The sequence below is a fragment of the Vulpes vulpes genome, chromosome 3 (assembly GCF_048418805.1).
Source record: "Vulpes vulpes isolate BD-2025 chromosome 3, VulVul3, whole genome shotgun sequence".
NCBI classification, from domain to species: Eukaryota; Metazoa; Chordata; class Mammalia; order Carnivora; family Canidae; genus Vulpes; species Vulpes vulpes.
This window is the reverse complement of record NC_132782.1, coordinates 149,329,773-149,350,478: the sequence shown is the minus strand read 5'-3', so window position 1 is coordinate 149,350,478 and position 20,706 is coordinate 149,329,773. Positions and strand designations below refer to the sequence as shown.

The following is a 20,706-nucleotide window of genomic DNA, read 5'->3' as shown; positions in this document are numbered from 1 at the left end:
ATTATAGTCCAAGTCAATTTCTTATTGTACATAAATAAATCAGTATTTGGGGGTCCATTCAGAATGTATGTTGTGGTCTCATAGAGTTTAGAGTCAGTGTCAGTCTCACACAATTGCTAAGTCTAGGCAATGGACTAGAAGGACTGCGCATTTGAGATAGATGTCCAGAATCTAGAATATGGTGACCTTTAAGCCATTCCCAGACCCAACCAGACTTCTCCTAATAGCCCTTCTATTTAATGTAGAGTGGTCCTTTGTCTCGCAGCATTAGTATCCCTGGTTACTTGAAGAAATTCAGAAGTTTAGCTTCTGGTCCCGAATCACTGAATCAGTCTGCCTTCTATCAAGGTTTCAGTATATTTCAGTATATAATTTAAGAAGTGCTGTTTTAGGGGATACACCCACAATCTGTATCTCTCTATCTGGGTTATTGGGAGCTACTCCTTCATGGGTATTGCACACTGCTACATTTTTTGTTGTTGTTGTTGTTGGGAATGCCAACAATGTAAGTCTTCCGTAGATAATAAAGAGTACGTGCTCTTTACTCAGGCCACTTCTTGTGGGATGAGGTAGTGTCTCCTGGGCAGGCTTGCTTACTGGCCGCTAGAAACTCCGGGTTCCCAAAGCTCAGTGTTCTTCCCCTTTAACAGAACCCCTGGCATGTACAAGCACCCATATGGGCCATTTATATGGACTCTGTGGGAATGTGGGGCTCAGGGAATGGATGCAAATGTACTGACTCCAGGGCTATCATTCTTGCTGAGTAATAAAATCTTGTTTCTCTGATCCAGGGGTCTTGTGTTTTCTGCTAAAGAAACTATGGCAAGCTAACATTAACTTATAAGTAGGATAATCTCAGATATTTCACAATCATTGTCACATATTTCTTCAGTCTTTTTTTTTTCTTGCACAATTGCAAAAAGCAAAGTGTTAGGAGAACTGAGTTCTTATCTAGGTTCTACCATTAACTTGTTATGCCGAAGAATAGTTATTACCTCTCTTCTCTGGAATGATTTCTTCATGTATAAAGTAAAGGGAGCAGGGAAAGGGATGCAAGGTCCATGCCATAAAAATTCTCTGTTATTGTTCTCCCAAGAACCAGACATTTCTTTGAATGTTGGTGATATCAGTAAATATATGCTCTCATTTAGCCATAGGGGCTTGATACTTTCTTAGAAAAGCTTAATAAGTTATTTTCTGTACCCACTCTCATTCTACCTTAAATGATGGGCCTGTATTCTATGCATACGTGGTGCTTCATTTGGTGAAGATAGTTCATTTTTCATTGAACTCAAAATATACAAATTTCTTTCATTTTCTCTGGTTCGGTGTAATCTTGGTAATTTTCATGACCCTACTCACTTGGGGTATTCTAGTGTCTATGGAAGAACAACTATTTGTTCAATATGTAATATAAAATTCTTCTGACATTGAGCCTACACATATGATTTTCAAAGATGAAAGAACAATAGGAGAATTCAAGGGGTTAATGTGTGCTGCCTGCATTTGCCACTCTGAGATCATGAATTCATTGTACTGCTGGCTGGTCTACAGAGATGGGAAGGAATACACCTTTGCTGAAGGAGGAGCTGCCTGCACCCTACAACCTAAAGCGATGGAGAGTCTGGTAACATATCGTGCAGCACTGAAAAAGCCAATTGCTTCTGTCCCCAGTTAAAGCACCTAAGAAGTGGCTATAAAGCATCAACCTCCACATCAAACAAAGTGGTCATGGAAAGTCTGTGAACCTTAGAGCACAGACAAAACTATGACTCTTGTCTTTCCAACCAAGCCCACCATTTTTGATCTCCTTAATAATGTAGCCATGTTCGACCGAGAGAGAACAAAGATGATAGTAAGTAAAACATCGAAGCTACCAGTATTCAAAATTCTTTCTACCAAAAACATTTTCCTAAGGCTGCTAACAAATTAGATTAACTAGACTGGAAGCCAATTAAGTTTCAGGGCACACGGTTTTGTCAAAGTAAACCACCAACCTGGTCTCCTATTGTAGTTGTTAACTTTAAAGAGAGTTCTGTGTCGTCAATCTGCCTCCGTACAAAGTGGGCCACACAGCTTGTTCGGTCCCCAACGCTTTCCTCAGAGAGACTCATGGAGCCCAGCATCCAGAGTTCCCAAAGGAAAAAGACAAGGGCCACAGAGGACAATGGACTTGGGAGTTCTTTCCAGAGCAGAGAATGAGTAGCTGCCTTGTGCTCTACCTGAGGAACATATAATACAGGCAGAAAAAAGGGATCTTGACTCTTCAAACGGGCAGGAGCTGACCATTGCTGTGATAATGGTTGTTGTGGGTTTCCCCTTTCCCCTTTTATAACGGAAGTGCTATTACAGTGTTTTAGTTTACCATAGTACATTCAGCCCGTATGTGGCAGAAAATGTTTGTTTGAATCCCAAGTTGAGCTGCACACGATGTGTCACATTCAGGCTGACAGAAAGGACTGTGCATCACCGAGAGGTCTTGGATCTCAGATCCAACATCTGATAGAGCACTGTGATCATCTACCTTTGATAGGAACGGGTATGTTTTATATAGAGGAAGAAGGGCATGCCTGGCTATTTGAGTCACAGATAGACTGTAGTAAATACTACTTACTGGTTGTCCCTCAATAGCCATGTATCCTTTTCCTATAATAAAAAAAAATACAGTTTTGGCAGAGAATTCAGCTGTCACTAACCAAGAATATTATGCTAAGTGAAATACATCAGTCGGAAAGAAAAAAAATGGTATGATCTCACATGTGGAATTAAAAAAAATCAAATACATAGAAACAAAGAGTAGAACTGTGGTTACCAGGGGCTAGGAGGTGGGGGAAACAGGGAGGAGATGTTGATCAAAGGGTACAAAGGTGCAATTATGTAGGAAGAATGCTAGGGGTCTAGTGTACGGCACAATGACTGCCTTAAATAATGTGTTAAATACTGGAAATGTGCTATGAGAGTAGAGAGTGGGTATCAGGTGCTCTCATTACACAGACAAAAAGTGGTAACTACATGGTAATAAGATATGGTAATTACCTTGACTGGAGTAATTGTTTCACTAAATATATGTGCGAATATAGTGAAAAGTATATAGTGATGTATACATATATATCAAAATCATGTTGTGCACTTTAAGGATATACAGGTTTTAATTTAAAAACAATAAAGACACTGCCTTACATGAAAAAAAAACGTAAATAGTGTGTTCAGATTTGGGGAAGCATTGATAAAAGAAAGGAGTAAGATCCCCACCCCTCTATTCTTCCCACAGCCTGAAGTACCAATATTACGCTTTGAACTAGGTGGGATACTTGGGACCGTAATGTAACTTGGGAACAGATGGTACAAAGTGGAACAAAATCACGCAAGGAGACTATGTTTTTAATATTATGATGCCATTCTTGCCCTGGACTATCTATATCCCAGGCTTCCATGTGATAGGGAAATAAGCATTTTGTTTAAGTCAATTTTGGGTTTCATTACTTGCAACTGTTCCCTAATCCTAACACAGATGCTTTAGAAAACTTATCTAGAAAGTTATTCACAGATTTTAAAATTTTGTGTTCATTCCTGACAAGTCTCACAGGATTTTAATATTAATGAATAAGCATTGATAAATTATTTTTGGAATACAGCCCTTCAGCACTTCGGTTCAACAGAATTTTAATGGTAAAGTAGAATATAGATAAAATAATTTGCTTTTGTTCCTAGACTTCTGTTTTGGACATTTTTTAAAAGTCATTTTAAATAACAAATGTTAGAATTTATAGCTTTAAAGGCTCCCCTATGAAGAAGCCTACAGCATGGTGGCAATCAACAATGTTGGGGGAACGACCAAGCTCCTATAAGCTCCTATAAAATGACAAATATGAGTAAGTACTTAAACGACCATGCACCTGATGGTCTTTTAGGATGGAGAGGTTATAAACCATACACATAATGATGGTCATGAAGAAATGAAATCAATATGAGGTGATTTTTAATTCAGCCTTATGCACAGATACATACGCGCGCGCGCACACACACATACACACACTCACATGCATAGCTAAAAGAATCATTTCCAATCACTCAGATTTTTTCTATTTTCCACCGACGTGGTAATTGGCACCATTTCCAGTCTGAAACTGTCCTCTGTGTAAGCTTGTTACTTTGCTGCACTTTCTTCCTTAAACAACAACAATAACCACAGGAACAGAACACAGTACTTTTCAAAACTGTTAAAAGTCAGGCCTATCTCCCATTGAATTAAACAACTGTAAATCACAAAGGATAATAATGTTGTCTTTGTATTTGAAGATAATGCTTCTGAATCTCCATCAGCAGAATCCTGCCTTGGAGTTATCTTTTTCCAGTACCTTGATACTCACTTTTTCTGAACTCCCGAAGCCATAATTACCTTATCTAGATAGAACACTGCATTACATCTTGCCTCTCCTCATTCTCTAATTGAACCTAGATACTAAGTCTGATCTCCTACCAGCTGTACCGAACAGAGGCTGCTAGACTTTTCTCCTCACACTTCCCTTTCCTCGCATCCTCACCCTCCAGCCATTAGTACAGTGTGGTGTACACAGGCATTTGTATTGACTCGCTGATTAACCGTGGGGCTGGATTTGTACTAAGCCATCTTAGCTCTCTCATCCAGTTCCTATCATAACCAGTTGAAAGATGGGACTGGAGATATCAGTTATTCAAAACCAAAGCAAAACATAACAAAACACATGGATAAACAAAGGCAAGTTCTAGAGAGCTTAACTCTTCCTTGGTCTGGGACTGGAGAAAGTACATACTACGCTGGATATTCCATTGCATATAGTGGACTGTAACTAAATTGGTAGAACTATCTTGATGGGCTATTTTCCAGGACACAGAAATAATTTTTTAATGTTTGGCTATCAATCAGTACTGTGACCTTACAAGTCAGGTGATTTTCTATCTAACCAGGAGACAATGTGTTAAAAATCTATATAGGAAAGTTCTCCATGGGTTCATTCAGGGGCAAGAGTATTTGACTTTATTACAGTAGTCAGAGATGAAAGATTTTACTCCGAAGTATCTTTGGAGAGCTTCTTGCAACATCCTGTGTAATCTGAGACCAGACAATTATAGTCTGATTTACTGAACAGATTAACAGTGTCCTAGAAAAAAGTTAGGGAAGACCATATTAGAAAAAATAGTTCAGTACTAATTATTTTACTATTGGATCAGCATAACGTGTCAAGAGATTGAAGCAACTGTTCTTCCTTTAAATGCAAGTTGGCACAAGTGTATATGATTTTTCTAGAAATATATGAGGAAGCGATAAATAGGTTATACGTGTCTGAGGATGGCCACACGTGGCAGAGGAATTAAAGTTCAGACCAAAAGTAGCCTTTATCTTAGTAACTTTACCTTTAGTAGCCTTTATGTCAGGGACTGGGGTTGCTGCACATGCATGGTGAGACTTCTTAAGAACCAAAGTATCACAATATTTCGGTAATAAGTATTCATCACTGAAATTGTCACTCACATTTTAAAAGCGATCAATAGTGTATGAGAAGGATGCACATCACATTCGTATAACACATTAAAAGATGGTAGCACATGCCTACACGGCTATTCACAAGCTAGTGCTGCCTTCCTTTCCTTCCTTGTGTCCGCCCGCTTTTCCCTTCATTGTCCTCTGTGCTCCAGCCATACGAAATTTATTTTATTGCTTCACATCTGTCATTCTGTGTCTCACCTCCAGGAATTTACCACATTCTGTGCAACTGCTTCTGTCTCCAGCCTTTCCGTCAAAAAGAGCAGTCTTCAAAGGGTTAGGAATCAAGTCTTACCGGCTCACCTCTGTGTTCCCAGCACAGCACGGGGCTAGGCACTTAAGATAGTCAGTAAGCTGAATAAGTGAATAGATACTGCAGTTTCAAGAATATGACATTACTGGCTAATTTCATGTCCCAAAGTACGCAGCCTACACACTATAATTTTCTTGCTTTAAACAGGTAGGAAGAGCAAGGAAACAAAACACTTTAAGATACTTTGGGGGGATAAGAGGAAACAGATTCCAACTACTTCAAAGCAACTCAAAATATGTATTCCTTGTCCCCTGACCCTGGTCTGGTTATATTCCAAAATCTGGAATCTGTTGTGATGTTAATATGAAATACTGAAAATTTTTTATGACCCGGTGATATATTTTTCTCTTTGGCTTCATGGGATTAAAACATGACAGGATAAGCATCCCCTGCGGCCTCAACTTTGGTCTAAAATGTTGCTTGAGAACTAGTGTCACGCAGGGATGAGGCAAAGGGATGGAGTCAATTTTAAGAGGGAAACGTTCTGTGTTGCAGCAAATGTGAACAAGAAATGCTGCATGCACGTGTGGGCATTCGGGGGTGCATGAGCTTATCACAGAGACAGAAAAAAGTCTCACCTCCATCAGGGGTCAGTATATTGATTTGGAGATATTGTATCAAGTCATCCCTACCTCACAGTAAAGTTAAGGAAATTAGAGATAAAATGAGGCGGCTTGGAGTTATATAAGAGGTGGAGGAAAGACAAACGGATGAATTCTTACCATGCACCAAGTGCATATAAACACGTATCTTGTTTAATATATAAGATGCTTTCACTTCCATGTGAATAAAGTATGATTAAGTCCATTTTTCATGAGTAAATTGAAGATAAAAAAGGTTATGTAGTTTGCCTAGAATCTTGCAGTTTGTAGACGGGGAAGGAAGCTACTCGTCCTTAGTACTCACTCGGGTCAGTAGAGGCATATTGAAACCGGCGTGTATCAGGTCACGGGAGCCGGCTGTTAAACTTGAAGGAATGTGAGCAGTTTGCTAAATGTTTCCTTTGTTAAAATGAAGTTTTATAAGCTTGCAATTAAATAAATGATATTAAAAGCATGTTACAGCTCCTCAAAACTCATTATTTCAAAATTATTTTGTGACATTAATACTATGATCTATGATCTTCAGGTTTTTCCCATGACTCCATCCCTATGCCTCATCCCTACTTTACACTAGTCCTTAAGCAACATTTTAGACCAAAGTTGTGAGGCCACAGGGGATGCTTATCTTGTAATGTTTTAATCCCATGAAGCCAAAGAGAGAATGATTGGCAAACGCTCCAAATTTGGGGTTGATTTTTCATTATTGTTGTTGATTGTTGACACTTAAGAAAATGACTGTGAAAATGGTAATGGAAATTAAACATAAAAGTATATTGAATGTAGCCATTAAATCGTGAGTAGAAAACATAACTAAGAGGATTTTCTTTCAGGATCTAAAACCGTTATATGTTTTAGCAAAGAGGTTACCTTCATCTTACTCACCACCATAAATAAAACTAGCAACAGATACTCATAGCAGAATAACACTCGTAGTTGGGATACACCTCCACTTGTCAAATCATGATTGAATCGCAGCCATAGCTGGCCACAGATGCATGATTTTGGCCAGAATCAGTGAAAGGATTCTATGAGAGGGAATTGGCTAGATGGGATAAAATAACATTTTATCATTATTTGTAAATTTTGTGATACGCATTCTTTGTTGCAATTACACTTCTACCCCTGCACCACTCACTGAATACATAACAGTGAAGCCGTACAATTTTTATTAAGTAATACTGAATAGAAATATGGGGAGGTTTTTGCAAGGTATAAAATTCAATCTACGTTATAATTATAAATATGTAAAATAAGCACATAAAGATAGGAAGGTTTATGTGAAAATAAAAGGAGCTCTATGAGGATGACAGATGACATTACAACTAATTTACAGCACAACGGGGTAAATATGAAAAATAAAAATGTATAACAAAAGCCCGCCATGTCCTAGAAAGAGTATTTATAATTTTTTTGTGCTAATCTTATAAAATATTTTGGAAAGGAAGGGTGGGATGTGCTTCATAGAATACGATTCGATGGATACCTGTGGAAGGTTCTTTTGCTTACATCACAAAAACCATGTCTTGCTTTTTTCTTTAACTGCCGCATCTAGAGCTATAAAATACAACATGTACACGACCTTTCTCTTTATCTACTAGAATATTATACTGCCTTATTTTAACACCATTAATTTCATTTTCTCCAAATTTTTGTACACATATCTTAAGATTTGAACTCATCTTTTCAGTCAAGAGATTCTCTGGGAGAAGCAGTTTTCTTACATCAAAATGAACATAAAAAACAAACAAAAGATGGTCTGGGCAGCCAATTCTGTGACTAAGACTATTTTTTAAAAGTAAGCCTGCTTTTTTCCCAGGAATGTATGAGGAAATCTTCCTGCAAATTTCAAGCTCAACCAGGTTGTTTCCCAAATTGGCCATTTGCACTCCAGGGCTGGAGCTGAAAGTGCGCAGAATTGCTGAGTAATTCAATTGTGGGCTGAATCGATGCAAGTGCGAACGCTGCCCTGGTCAAAGGTTGGGCCTTAGGCTGCAACTTAAATCAATTTTGGGTAAGCTAAGTTTGATTACATTTTTGGTGATGAAGCTCTCAAAAGCAATTTTTGAGCTGCCCATTCTGGGGCTGTGTGTTGCTGTTCCGAAATTTATATTCCTGGTTAGAGAAGCTTCTATTTATCTGTTTTGGTGATGATGAAGTCCTGGAGTTGAGGAAAAAAGGAGAGGAAGAAAAAAAAAAAAAAACAAAAAGAGGGTATGATCCAGAAAGCAGGTGAATCTAGAACTAAAATATGTGAGTAATCATGTCCTTTGTCCTTCAGAAAATATGAAAACAAGAATAAGAAGGAGGAAGAATCAGGGAATATGCTAACAAAGAAAAAAAAAGTAAATAACAGAAGATTCTAATGGAGGTGATGTGTGGCAGTCTAAGAATATTTTGGCATACGAGACCCATTCCTTCAGGTGCTGCTGGCAGGAGGGATGTTGGGGAAATACAGGTGGTTCTGAAGTATGAGGTGAAATGGGTGTAAGAAAGGATGTCAAATATGGACTCCAACAGCAATACGCCAGCTTGAGAGAAATAAACACTTCTGCTTTATCTTTTTCCAGCAGAGTCAAGACCACAGAGTTGTGCATTCATAGCTTTTGCAAGTCTTCCTAAAAATGTGTTTGCTTAGTTAAATAGTTCAAGTATAGATATTGTCTACATTTGGGTAAGCATATTATTATAAGCTATAGGGCTCCCAAGAAATTGTTATTTTTTGAGTAAATATGAATTTTCCTTATAGGTATGACCACTCATCCTTAAAACATGACTATAATCCCGCCAGTTTTAGAAAAAGCACATGCTGTATGTTGTCTTATGAAGTATTTTAGAAAACTTAATTCTTTCTAAGTGGCCCGAGTGGTGACTCTAACGGTTCTTTGACAAGAATTATGATCTGCCTCACTAATTAGGCTGTTCCACATATGCACTAATTGGATTGATTTAAAAAATCAAAGAAAGGAAACTGAAGAGCATGCAACCTACCTCATACCACATTTTAGAGCTGGGTTACTCGAGTTATTTCTTTGCTTTAAAATCATTGAAAGAGAAATCTTGTAAAAAAAAAAAAGAAAAAGATAAAATTGGAAAAATCCAACTGACTAAGAATTTCTGGCCATGCCAGAGGTGAAACAACATCTCCACGCAAGCAAGTCTTGCTTGATTTATCCAAATCTTACTTAAACATGTAGCGCGCAGATATCTCATTTGTGTCTCCGGAGAGAAATCTCAATTGAATTATATTTATAAGTAGGGAAATCCAGTCCATGCTGAATAGACACAGTCAATGAGGATGTGCCATTTCTAGTCACTTCCCCAGCCACTTTACGGCTACGAAAGCAGAATTGACAGAGCTTCAGAGCAAGCGTGGCCCACTGAAATATCATTGCTTTTGCAATTAGTTCTTCCTCTTTTTTTCCTTTATTTGGAACATCAAAACAGGGGAGAAAAAAAAATCCAATTCCACTTTACTTTTCCTTTATGGTGATGTGCTCTATTAATTGCACTTCGCGTGGCCTGAGGACAAACGGGAAGGCTCATAAACTGGCACTTGGGGATGATCCTCTCCTTCACTTCTCTCTCGGACTCAGCATTTCCCAGGAGAAGACACCACAGCCCCAGAGTAGGGGTGGGAGGCAGTGCCCGAGCCACCTAGCCGTGCTCACACTACTGGATCCTGCCCCGGATCCCGTCCCGGCTACAGGGGACACACTGCGCGCTGGGCGAGTGTTCTGGGGAGACCACCTGAGACGTCCCCGCGAGGGGAATCGCTCCCGGGCCCCCCGTGCCGTCGGGGGGAGGCCAGCTGAGGCCCTCAGGAAGCCAGAGGCTGCTAATACCTTCTCCAAGCTGGAAATGCTGGCACCTTTTCATTTTCACAAAATCTTCATAGCCACAACTCCCATATACACAGGGTCACATTTTGGCCTGATTTGTTATAAGGGTCAGAGTTTTGTGAAACAGCAAGCAGGAAGATCTATTCTCGTGCCTTTCCATAGGTTTATTGGCCGACAGAATTGAAACTGTGAACATAAAGGAAATTTCCCTGGAGAGTAAAATTCTTTGTAGAGATGACAAAATGATTAGGCCAGCAGTGCTATTGAGCTAAACTTTATGGAAACTTGCCACAGAGCAAAACACATTAAAATACTTTTTTTTCCTTCCCCTGTCAATAAAAAATAATTTCGGGTTCAATGACAAAAACGTACAGAAGGGAAAAATATTGGCAGCCTTTCTACTATGTTAAGGGGTAAGTGTAACTGTTTTTAATATCAGTCAATACGTGAATACTACTTCTTTTAAACATACATAGATTTTTTTTTTCCTAGACTCTTGAAGCATTATGGCCGAAAGAGAATTTGGCTATTTATTTTATTCCCCTCATTTTATAGATGAGGAAACTGAGGCCAGAAAGTTCAGTTCAGAAGTAAGGACTTCTCCAAGGAAAGGCAAGAACCTAAATAGCCTGCCTCTCAGCCTAGGACCCCCTAGTAAAATTTTATGGCTGAGTTTGAAACTCTTTTTGATTTTTCAATATCTTTTTGGTACCTAATTCCCTCAAAACTGCTACATTTCGGGGCTGATCAATGGCACCAGCAAATAGCAACGCTCCATCCTCCCTTTGGCATTTACTGACCCCTCGTCAGCCATCGGGAGGCACGTGTAGCTTCAGGAGCTGGAGGATGCAGCTGTCAAATTGCCTCTTAACCTGAAGGAAACACATCAGTAGAGTAATTAATCTTGTACAACCCTCTCTATCAACCTGGCCACTTTTTTTTTTTTTACATCATTACAAGTGAATGCTTATGTGCATGGCTGATTTAATTAATAATTCTAATAAAAAAGACAGTATCCTAGCGATATACATAAGTACATGAATAAATGAATTGAAGAACCAGCGCCGTCCTGGAACCTCCACTGAGATGAAGCCACACTGTTCCTGGGGCTACAGGGATTGGGTTTCCACTGGTTTACCCTTCAGTGTTTGCATCATCCGTACCGGAGAGGGAAGAAAAGGAAAAGTGACACGTAATGAGGCACCGTATTTGCTATTTTACGTGTCCTGTATCATTTGATCTTCACAACGACCCGATAAAAATCAGGTGAGACAAGGAAGCTTAAAGACGGGGATTGCAGGAACCGACCAACATCCTGCACAGGCGACGGCGATCCGCTTGCTTCCAGAGCTTTCGGTGGTTGGCCTGTGTGGTGGAAAGAGCACTGCACCAGGAGCAGGAGAAACGGAGCCGGCTGCAGCTTTCCATCTGCTGTGACAATACGCAACTTGGGAGTTCCCGCACCCCCAGATGGAAAGAACTCCTAGACTGAAAGCTTCCAAACCTGGTTTGTGGAGGCCCATGGCTGTTGGCCAGGCCCCGGGGTCACTGTGCAGCGTGCGAGGGAGGGAACAGACAGGCTTTTCCACGCTTCCCTCCCCATCAGGCAAATGAACCCCAACTTCATCGTTGTTACAGAGTAAGGGCATGAGCACCAGGTCTTATCTGGGGGAAAGAAAGGAATCCACTGCTTCAAAAAGCTGGAAAAAAACCAGGTACTACCCAAGACTGCTCTTGCTCTAAGGGTCTGTCTTTTGACGTGGCTTCACGAGCGCATCTTTAGCACTTGGGTTGGGTTGGCTCTTACTCGTGCTGATCCGGTGACCGGGAGCATCATAGGTTCCAGCAGTTGTTCTGAGTGCTTCGACCTGTTGGGTATCACGTCTCACGGATGGCACTGGATGACTATTTTGTGTCTAGCTCCTCGAGAACACACAAAGCTTCTAGGCATAAGGTCAGGGAGGAAAATAAAAAAATCTTCTCGCTCCACTCCTACTGCATTTCAGCACATTTGTGTACATCCAGTATCTGTATGACGATTACGTCTGTGCGGATTCCAGCCCAGCAGAGTGCCTTCAGTAGGTTGGTGCAGCTCTATCAAAATCTACCTGTAACTGCAAACCTGATTTTTTGTCAAATATTTATTACTAGAACATCCAGGAAAGGCTTTCCATTAACATCTTAAAGCTGTGAGGATAAAGCTAGTTGGCTCACGTAGCACACTGTCTTCAATAATCACCACGTCTAAATTTATTACTGCCTCTTTCAACCAAAATGAAATTCCTATCTCTTTTAAGCTCCAGGAGGGGAGATCAATTTCAATCTAAAATATGAATCATTCAAATTTGTGGTATCACCTTTCACACGGAATCAGGGTTTATTATAATACACAAAAGTAACAGAGAGCCCATACAGTTGCTTACTGGCATGTGGGGACATTTGAAGCAAGCAGAGAGCTGAAATATTACTTGCAAGGGCACAGCTGGCTCCATATTCAACAAATCAGTCAAAAAATAACGTTTGCCTGCCTCAGTCAGATCTAAACAAGGAAAAACTGTTATGCCAGCCACATTCTTACTTTCTCCAACAGCCTCTTCCATTTTCCTTTTGGGTATCAGCTACTGACTTTATTTATTTATTTTTTTTTAATCTCAATGAGAAGGTGTCCATCAAATTAAACAGATTGGGAAGAAAGAGCCTCTAACATGAAAGGGGATTTTCCAGAAAGTTAAATAGCCCTGATTGTATAAAACATTTGAAATTGGAACTTCATTATTGTCTCCACAGGGTTGCCAAGGCAGGGAAAAGACAAAGTTATGGTGAGGCTTTCGGAGACTTTGTGTAATATTTCTGAGGCAAATGCTTTGTTGTTTGAATAAACGCATGTGCGTGCGCGCACACACACACACACACACACACACACAGGAGAGAAGTCCTTATGGCATCATGAGGACCTATATTCTAACAATAGGTTTGACACCCCACTTTTGGGCACACACGACACGGGGATTTGGCGCCCACAGACTGTAGCAATATCATCGTTGTCTACGCAGGCCTGTGTGCCAGGACTCTGTTGCTATTAAAGCTTGACTTGTCCCCAATATTTTCATAGATTAGGTCTCAGGAGAAGCGTGTATTACATCGAAGCTATGTGAATTTTAAGCAGTATGTTTATATGGCTAAGATTTTCTTCTTCTTAACTCATCTTCTTTCTTTCCCTTTAGACTGTGATTCTTTGGGTCCTATCATGAATATCCGGTTTCTTTTTTTAAAGAAGGCGGGAAACAAAGCATATACAACATATTTTGCCTATAGAAATGAATTCGATCAGTTACTGAATTGCTGATCAAATAATGGTGTAAATTTGATGAATTGGACCCATAGATGGCAGGATGGGATCATTCCGTTCACATCATTTTAGGGAAAGACTTAAAGGAATCATCTCTTTCAGTTGCTCATGTTCAGGAAGTAAAAACCACAACTGAAAAATAGTATAAAATCCCAAATAATTCTGAATCCCACATTTTTTACTTAATAAGGAATTTTGCTATGAATAGTTGGCATGCTGTCATCTATTATTAATTTTGTTCAAGCACTTGTTCCCTGCGGCTGGTCTATACTGATCCACAGAATATTTTTTTTTCTCTCTCTCTTTCTCTTTCTCACACACACACATACACACACGCACACACACTAAGAGATGTTTTCTTTTTTTTTTTTTTAAGAGATGTTTTCAAGGCAGGTTATATTTCAGAAATTTCTGGACAGATGGTCTAGAAGGTGAGGGATTCACTGTATACTAGGTTTCCCACAGTTTTCCTACAAAATTCTGCTTTGCCCTCACTTGAGAAACTATATATTCTTTACCTAAAGTCATTCTACTGATGAGAGGACTAACATTTCTGCTCAGAATGAGATGTCCTCTGACTATGACAGTCTAAAAGTCCACAGGCCACGGAAGGCAAAGGGGTTTAAGGTGACTTCACTTTTAATCAGTCCTTTGTTGCTTCTCTAGGACTGAAGAAAGATGTGAGGAAAGGGGCAAAAACAGAATGAGAGAGGCTTGCAGAAGAGCAAGAAGCGCAGGAGGGACGATCACCAATGACTGGGGTGCCGCGTCTCTGTCGGCCACTGGGCCTATTACTGAGCAAGGCCCAGTGCAGACCAGGCCCTGAGGCATCAAGGCAGATCTTCAGCCCACGTTCTTCCTTTCACACCCTCGCCTGTGGAAGCGGTAGTGTACTGCCCATGTCTCTACTTCCTCACCCACTTCCTTCACCTTTCTACCCACAGCATCGTGACTTCCACCCCCAATTTGCTACAGAAGCAGCTTTGGCAAAGATCACCAATAATTGCCAATTGTCAGGGACAGTGATGGAGTTTAAGACGTCTCCCATCTGCTGTACCGTTGGACACTGCTGACCTTCCCTTTTCTTGAACAGGTCTCCTCCTACGGCTTCCATGGCACTGATCTGCGTCGGGCATCCCTGCCCACACGGAATCCACGAGCTTCTGAGGGATGTTTCATCTTCTGCTCATTCCTCAATGCTGATTTTACTTGGATTTTGGCCCTTGCTCATCTCTTTGCCATACCTAACTGAAATTACCACCTTCATTCTAGTAACTTCTAATTCATATCTCCATCCTGGAGATTGCCTCCAACTGAGTATGTCTAAAATTAAAGTCATTTTTCTTCTTTCCACCTCTACCTTCTCCCCAGATCTGAAAATGCTAATCCTCCTCTCATGTTCTATCCTGGTTAATCTCACCCAAGTAAATGGTGGGATTTGTCTAGATTCTCTCCACATTTAGTCATGAACTCCTCTCTCTACTCTTTCACCTCTGCTCCCCTTTTCGTGCAATTCTCTTCTTATAAGTCCAATATCTGGGTTTAGCCTTCACATTACCTAAGAATGTCTTTCAGAAAGTAAATTGATCAGATCCTTCCTTTATCAAAAATCCTTCAACAGCTCTCCAAAACCAGAAAGATAAAGTCCAAGTTCATGTGCAGCCCCTCCTGTCCTAATTCTACCAACTTGTCCAGTCATCTCTCAATACTCTCTTCTCCCATCTTCTACCCCAATCCTATAAAGGTACTACTATGTCTTCAAATGTATCTGATTGTTTCAGCCTGCCATGTCTTTAGAGTAGCTACTTCATTCCAGAGTATTATCACCCCCACCCCCACCCCCACCCCCACCCATTTCACACCCAGGCTCAATCCTATCACGTCCTTTATTCAAGGGTCATCTCTATAGCTCACCATCAGTCGCTGAGACTGAGTTGATCATTCTCTCGTTTGTGTCACTGTGCACTGTGCTCATGATTGTTCCTGAATGAACCCTGCAAACTTCGACCTTTGAAAATGACCCAATGGTGGTATTTTGAGTTGTATCTTGGTTATAATTCTCATACTGACATTGCCTATTCTAGATGACAGTCCTTTCATGGCCCTCAAGACCAGATTAAGAGCCTCTTCTCTGCTTTAGTTGCCACCATTACTGTATTGCATTACAGTTGTCTGTTTCTAATTCCTTTCCTCTCGTCCATCAGAGAACTCTCTGAGGATTGGTCTTCTAGATCTATTAATTCTTTTCTTTTCAACATTGAGCACAGTGCTTTGTACATTGTAGGCAGTCAATATACATATCCAAATACATCTATCTATCTATCTATCTATCTATCTATCTATCTATCATCTATCTAATGAATGAAGGCTGCTATTCAATAAATTATTTGAGCCTGAAAATTTTAGTTTGCCTTTACTCTTTGAATCTTCTAGTTTCCTGAACTTCGATGCAGCAAAGATCATATTTAATCTGGAATTAGCGCCACAAAGTCTGGTTCCTTCACTGACCAAGGATGAGGTTAAGTTATGAGCAAGAGTTGGGGCATTATTTCAGATTTGCATGACTTCTCCCTGGCTTGCCAGTGACACTTTACCCTCTAAATCCTTAGTAAAGTGTTGGGCTCTGGGTTAACAAATAAGGGCAGCCATCTATATATCGCTTTTTGAAATGAGCGCTGTTAGGGGATATAATATAATAACAATGGCTAATATTTGTTGTTTACTTTGTTCCAGGCTGAGTGATAAATGCTTTACATGCATTATCCCGTTTAATTTTTATCCTATCATATCCTCATTTTATCAATGAGTTAACTGAGCCTTTGGCATTTGCTTACTCAAAGTCACACATAACTGATATGTAGTAAAACTGGAATTCAAACCAAGGCCTCCTTGATTCATTTTATGTGAAATGCACGCACCCCCCCCCCCCCCAAAGAATGCTGCATTCTTTTTTGGATGGTCTTAGTTATAGAAAAGCTCTAAATTATAGCTTCCTGTTTTCTGTCTTCTTGGTGATCTAGGTTGTCACAAACCAGGAGTAGACTGTATCAGTACAAGTTTCATCCTAAATGGTTATGGATGGGGAACTGATTCCTAGTGGCTAAAGCTGTTAGAAAGCAGTCAGTTTGGGTGTTTGCTATGTATAGACACTATACTAGGAAACTCACATTTCTGATAACCCTGTCTCTGAGTGTACTAGCTATTTAGTGATACAAACCATGAAAACATGAAAATATTCTTATTCATGGCATGTTCCAAATATTAACACGTACACAAGTGGCAGACTTCCCACAGTCTATTTCTTTTCTCCTGGATAAGAATACGGGCAAGCTAGCTTTACACACTCCCTTAACTATAGGATGGGCTGATCTTCAGCAATAGATTTTTAACAGTTGGTCATAGGCCAATACTAGACCAGCTTAGGATTGGCTTCTAGTCTTGGATCAATTTAGAGGTTGAAGATGCTCCCATTCATAGACCTTGTGAAGCTCTGATAAAAGTTCTTCTCACAGTGACACAGTGCACTTTCCAGCTAGCATCACATGAACTTTAAGAAAGCTGCGTTTCCCCATAATATAGTTTATAGATTCACAATGCCTGTGTCGGGTAACTGTGCCATCCAAAGAGACTTAAAATTTGTCATAAATATGTATGTTTAAATGTCCCTGAGTCTCATTTTTGTATAAGCTTTTAGTCAAACATTCAGCCCATTCATCTTTCATATACTTAAATTAGATATCTGGCATATGTTGTTTACATCTAAACACTTATTTTAAAAAGTTTTATATGTTGAAGTATAGCACCCTGTATTATTAAAGAAAAGTTGATAAAAAAACACAAGGAGGACAAATATGTTGTATGTGGAGGTTTAGCTTTGGCAGAGTGTGTTGCAAGCGATGCGATTTATCTTTCACTCCACTGATGTTTTCATATTCAAAGCAAGAGACAGGGAGAGGTAAGAGTTAAAAACTTGGGCTCTGCAGCAATCCGTAGGGATGCAGGGTTTTGCTTTGTCACTTATTAACCATTAGACTTTGGCCAAGCTTTCAATCTCTCCTCATCTTAGTTTCCTCATCTGTAAGAAGGCGATGATAGAATTTACCTCTTTGGATCACATGAGGATTAAGTGAACAAATTCATATAAAGAGATTAGAATGGGATCTGGTCTACAGTAAGCTCACAAGGAGTGTTACTTATAATCCTTCTGGTATTGCCTTGCATATCTAGAGATTACAAATGCACATTTTACATCTAAACCCCAGTTCATTCATTCACTTATTCATTAGCCATTCAATCACTCATTCACTGTTTAACAAATTCATTTATTCCCTAAAGATTTCCCGATTACCTATTAAATACCAGACGCTATGCTTGGTGATATGGGAGATAATGCAATGAATCAGGTATTGATTCCATATTCTTAACAAACATAATTTGGTGGAGAGAGATGAAAAACATATAAAAATAATTATTGTACAAAACAGGAATGCTCAGTGCAATAAGAGCTTCAGATGAGGTTATATAAGGGTTCTGAATATATAGACGTTTTCCCAGACTTCTATGGTTATGCTCATAATTGCAGACAAGATTTGCATAGTATGTCTTTGTTGACAAATTAATCAAATTGCACTAATGTCTACATATAGGAAGCCAGTGGCAAAGGAAGATGATTAGACTACATTCTAAAGACACCATGTTTAGGAGCCCTTTCAGCAGTGCATTATCTCCAGATGACTGTGGAGAGGTTGCCAGAGTACCACAAATGCCTAAGTAAGTGTCATTTGTTCCTAATTTGTCACTTTTATTAATGTTTCAGTTTCAAATATCAGGATATGATTTAGAAATTCAAATAGCAAAAAGTTAATGTGTTATTAAGCCTTAAATTTTTCTTTACTTTGCCTTTTTAATTCATTTATTCTTTCAGGTTCTTGAATATTTAAATCATTTAAAATATTAATAGTACACCAAAGAAGTATCAATATTTACATTAAATTGAAATTCACACTGCTGTAATATTTTTAATGGCTTATATTATTCATAATTACACTAAATAAATCCTCCTCATGGAAGAAACTTAAGCAAGTTTATTACACTATGGCTATAGCTATAGCATGGCAAGTAGTATTTTTCAGAGTGGGGGCATTAAGAAATATTAAATAATATTAAGCTCGAATAATACGTGATGTGTTGCTTTTAAAGTGTGCATAGAGCAAATAATTTTCAAATGATTATTTTCTACAAACAACCAATATGCTTTATCTAGAATCAGAAGTTCTTAAATTGTGGTAGTTCAAAGTTCATAAATCATGAAATTTCTTATAGTATATTTTTAAGTAGTAGGAGTATTATATATCCCATCTTCACATCGGCAAAATAGACATGATCATGTCTGTGATGAATTACACAATATTCACAATTTTCAGAGACGGCTTATTATCACAGGATGATAATACAAATATATGTGTGTCAGCTTACTATAAAAATATTAACTGTAAAAGATAAGGACGATTCAGATAACTTTGTGGAACTGAAAAGACAGTCTATGCTGTGTAATCTTTGAACACTTCGAGAAACACTCCACTTCAAAATTAGGAATATTTTATGGTTATGAAAATGTGTTGTTAATTCAGCTTCCAACAAGCACTGAAAGTAATCATGGGAGAAAACATCAGCTCAGGTTTCTCTTCAACTAATCCTCAAGTCTGTTCCATTTCTAGTCCTTAGGAACCAAGATATATTAGAAATATAGTACTTACTGTAGCAAAACCTTAAATTGTATTTCAAATACAGTTTTAGGTAAAAACATTATCATATAGGATGAAATATTCTGTCCATGATCATTTACTTACTCTTTCATATTATATATGGCATGTGAAATTCTCACTATTTCCAGATGAATGTCTAAAGAAAACCAACCAAGAGCAAATTCAACTGAAATTAACCTATGCTTAAGGATAATGTCATGCATTTTTAAAAACAAAACAAAAACAAACAAAAGCCCACCACACCATCTTCAGTCAGAAGACATTTTTCAGAGGGTCCTATTGTTTGGGGATTTTTTTTCCCTTTTCTCAGCTCTAAGACATTTTTCTCAACCCATGTAGACTTCAGAAGGGATTAAAAAATTCTCAAACACTCATACCACTTAGGGGCCAGGTTTCCTCTGTGTATGGGATGTGTCCCATCAGGCTGAGTTCTAAAAGGAACATAGGCCATTCTCACGTTTTATCTCTGCTGATGGACAGGAGCCGAGGGGCCCCTGGGAGCATTCTGGCAACACTGTGTTACTTACGGTTGAGAGGCAGGCTCGCATTGGTTGTGCCTAGCTTGTTGGCAGCCACACAAGTATAGTTGCCGAAGTGCTCCTGTGTCACATTGGTAACCGTGAGAATGGACCTTGTGCTAAAGTTTTGAATAATAATTCCTTGTTGGCCATTGAAGAGCCTAGAAGACAAAATAGGTAAATATGCATCGTGAATACCATTTTTAGTTTTACCTTAGTTGACGTTGTCATGGCAACCCAAAGACAGTTTTGGCCACACAAGTGTTAGCACATAATGTAATAATGGTGCAATTATATTTTCCTTACATTAGTAGGTACCGGGGAGGAGAGGCTGTTTGACAGCTGTAGATTGTTACTACGGGATTATTTGTACTCTGCAAGAAACTGAATTTAGATTTCTGCATGTCCTAGTCTTACATTGATTTGTATTTTAGAAAACTAAACACACCACAGCCATGGCACCTCATCTGTTAAAGTTGAGAAAGAGCAAAGCAAATTAAATATAATGATTTTATTAAAAAACACAAGCTGATGGTTTCTAAAAAGCTGCCTAGAATACGTCTAGGCCATTTCAGTTGCTGTTATTGGAACACTCCGGTGCAAGTTAACCCCACAAGTGTGACAGGATAGTTCTGAATCTAGGGCTGACACTGCTTTGCTGCTGCTATGTACAACCCGGACAGGTGACTTGCTGGTAACCCTAGGAAGAAAAGCAGCTGTCTAGCATTGAGAGCATTTCAAGTTGAGTCTCACCTTGACAACATCTTAGGAATATGCCTGGGAGAGTCCTCTAACC

The 20,706-nt window shown here is 39.2% G+C and overlaps 1 protein-coding gene across 1 annotated transcript in view; it reads right to left on the bottom strand.

Moving 5' to 3' along the window:
- NEGR1 (neuronal growth regulator 1) overlaps nucleotides 1–20,706 on the bottom strand; it is an 809,911-nt gene that overhangs the window by 149,123 nt on the left and 640,082 nt on the right. The window contains exon 6 of the mRNA XM_026018093.2: nucleotides 19,920–20,071. Within this exon, the coding sequence (XP_025873878.1) occupies nucleotides 19,920–20,071 (152 nt within the window). The remainder of the gene's footprint in view (nucleotides 1–19,919; nucleotides 20,072–20,706) is intronic.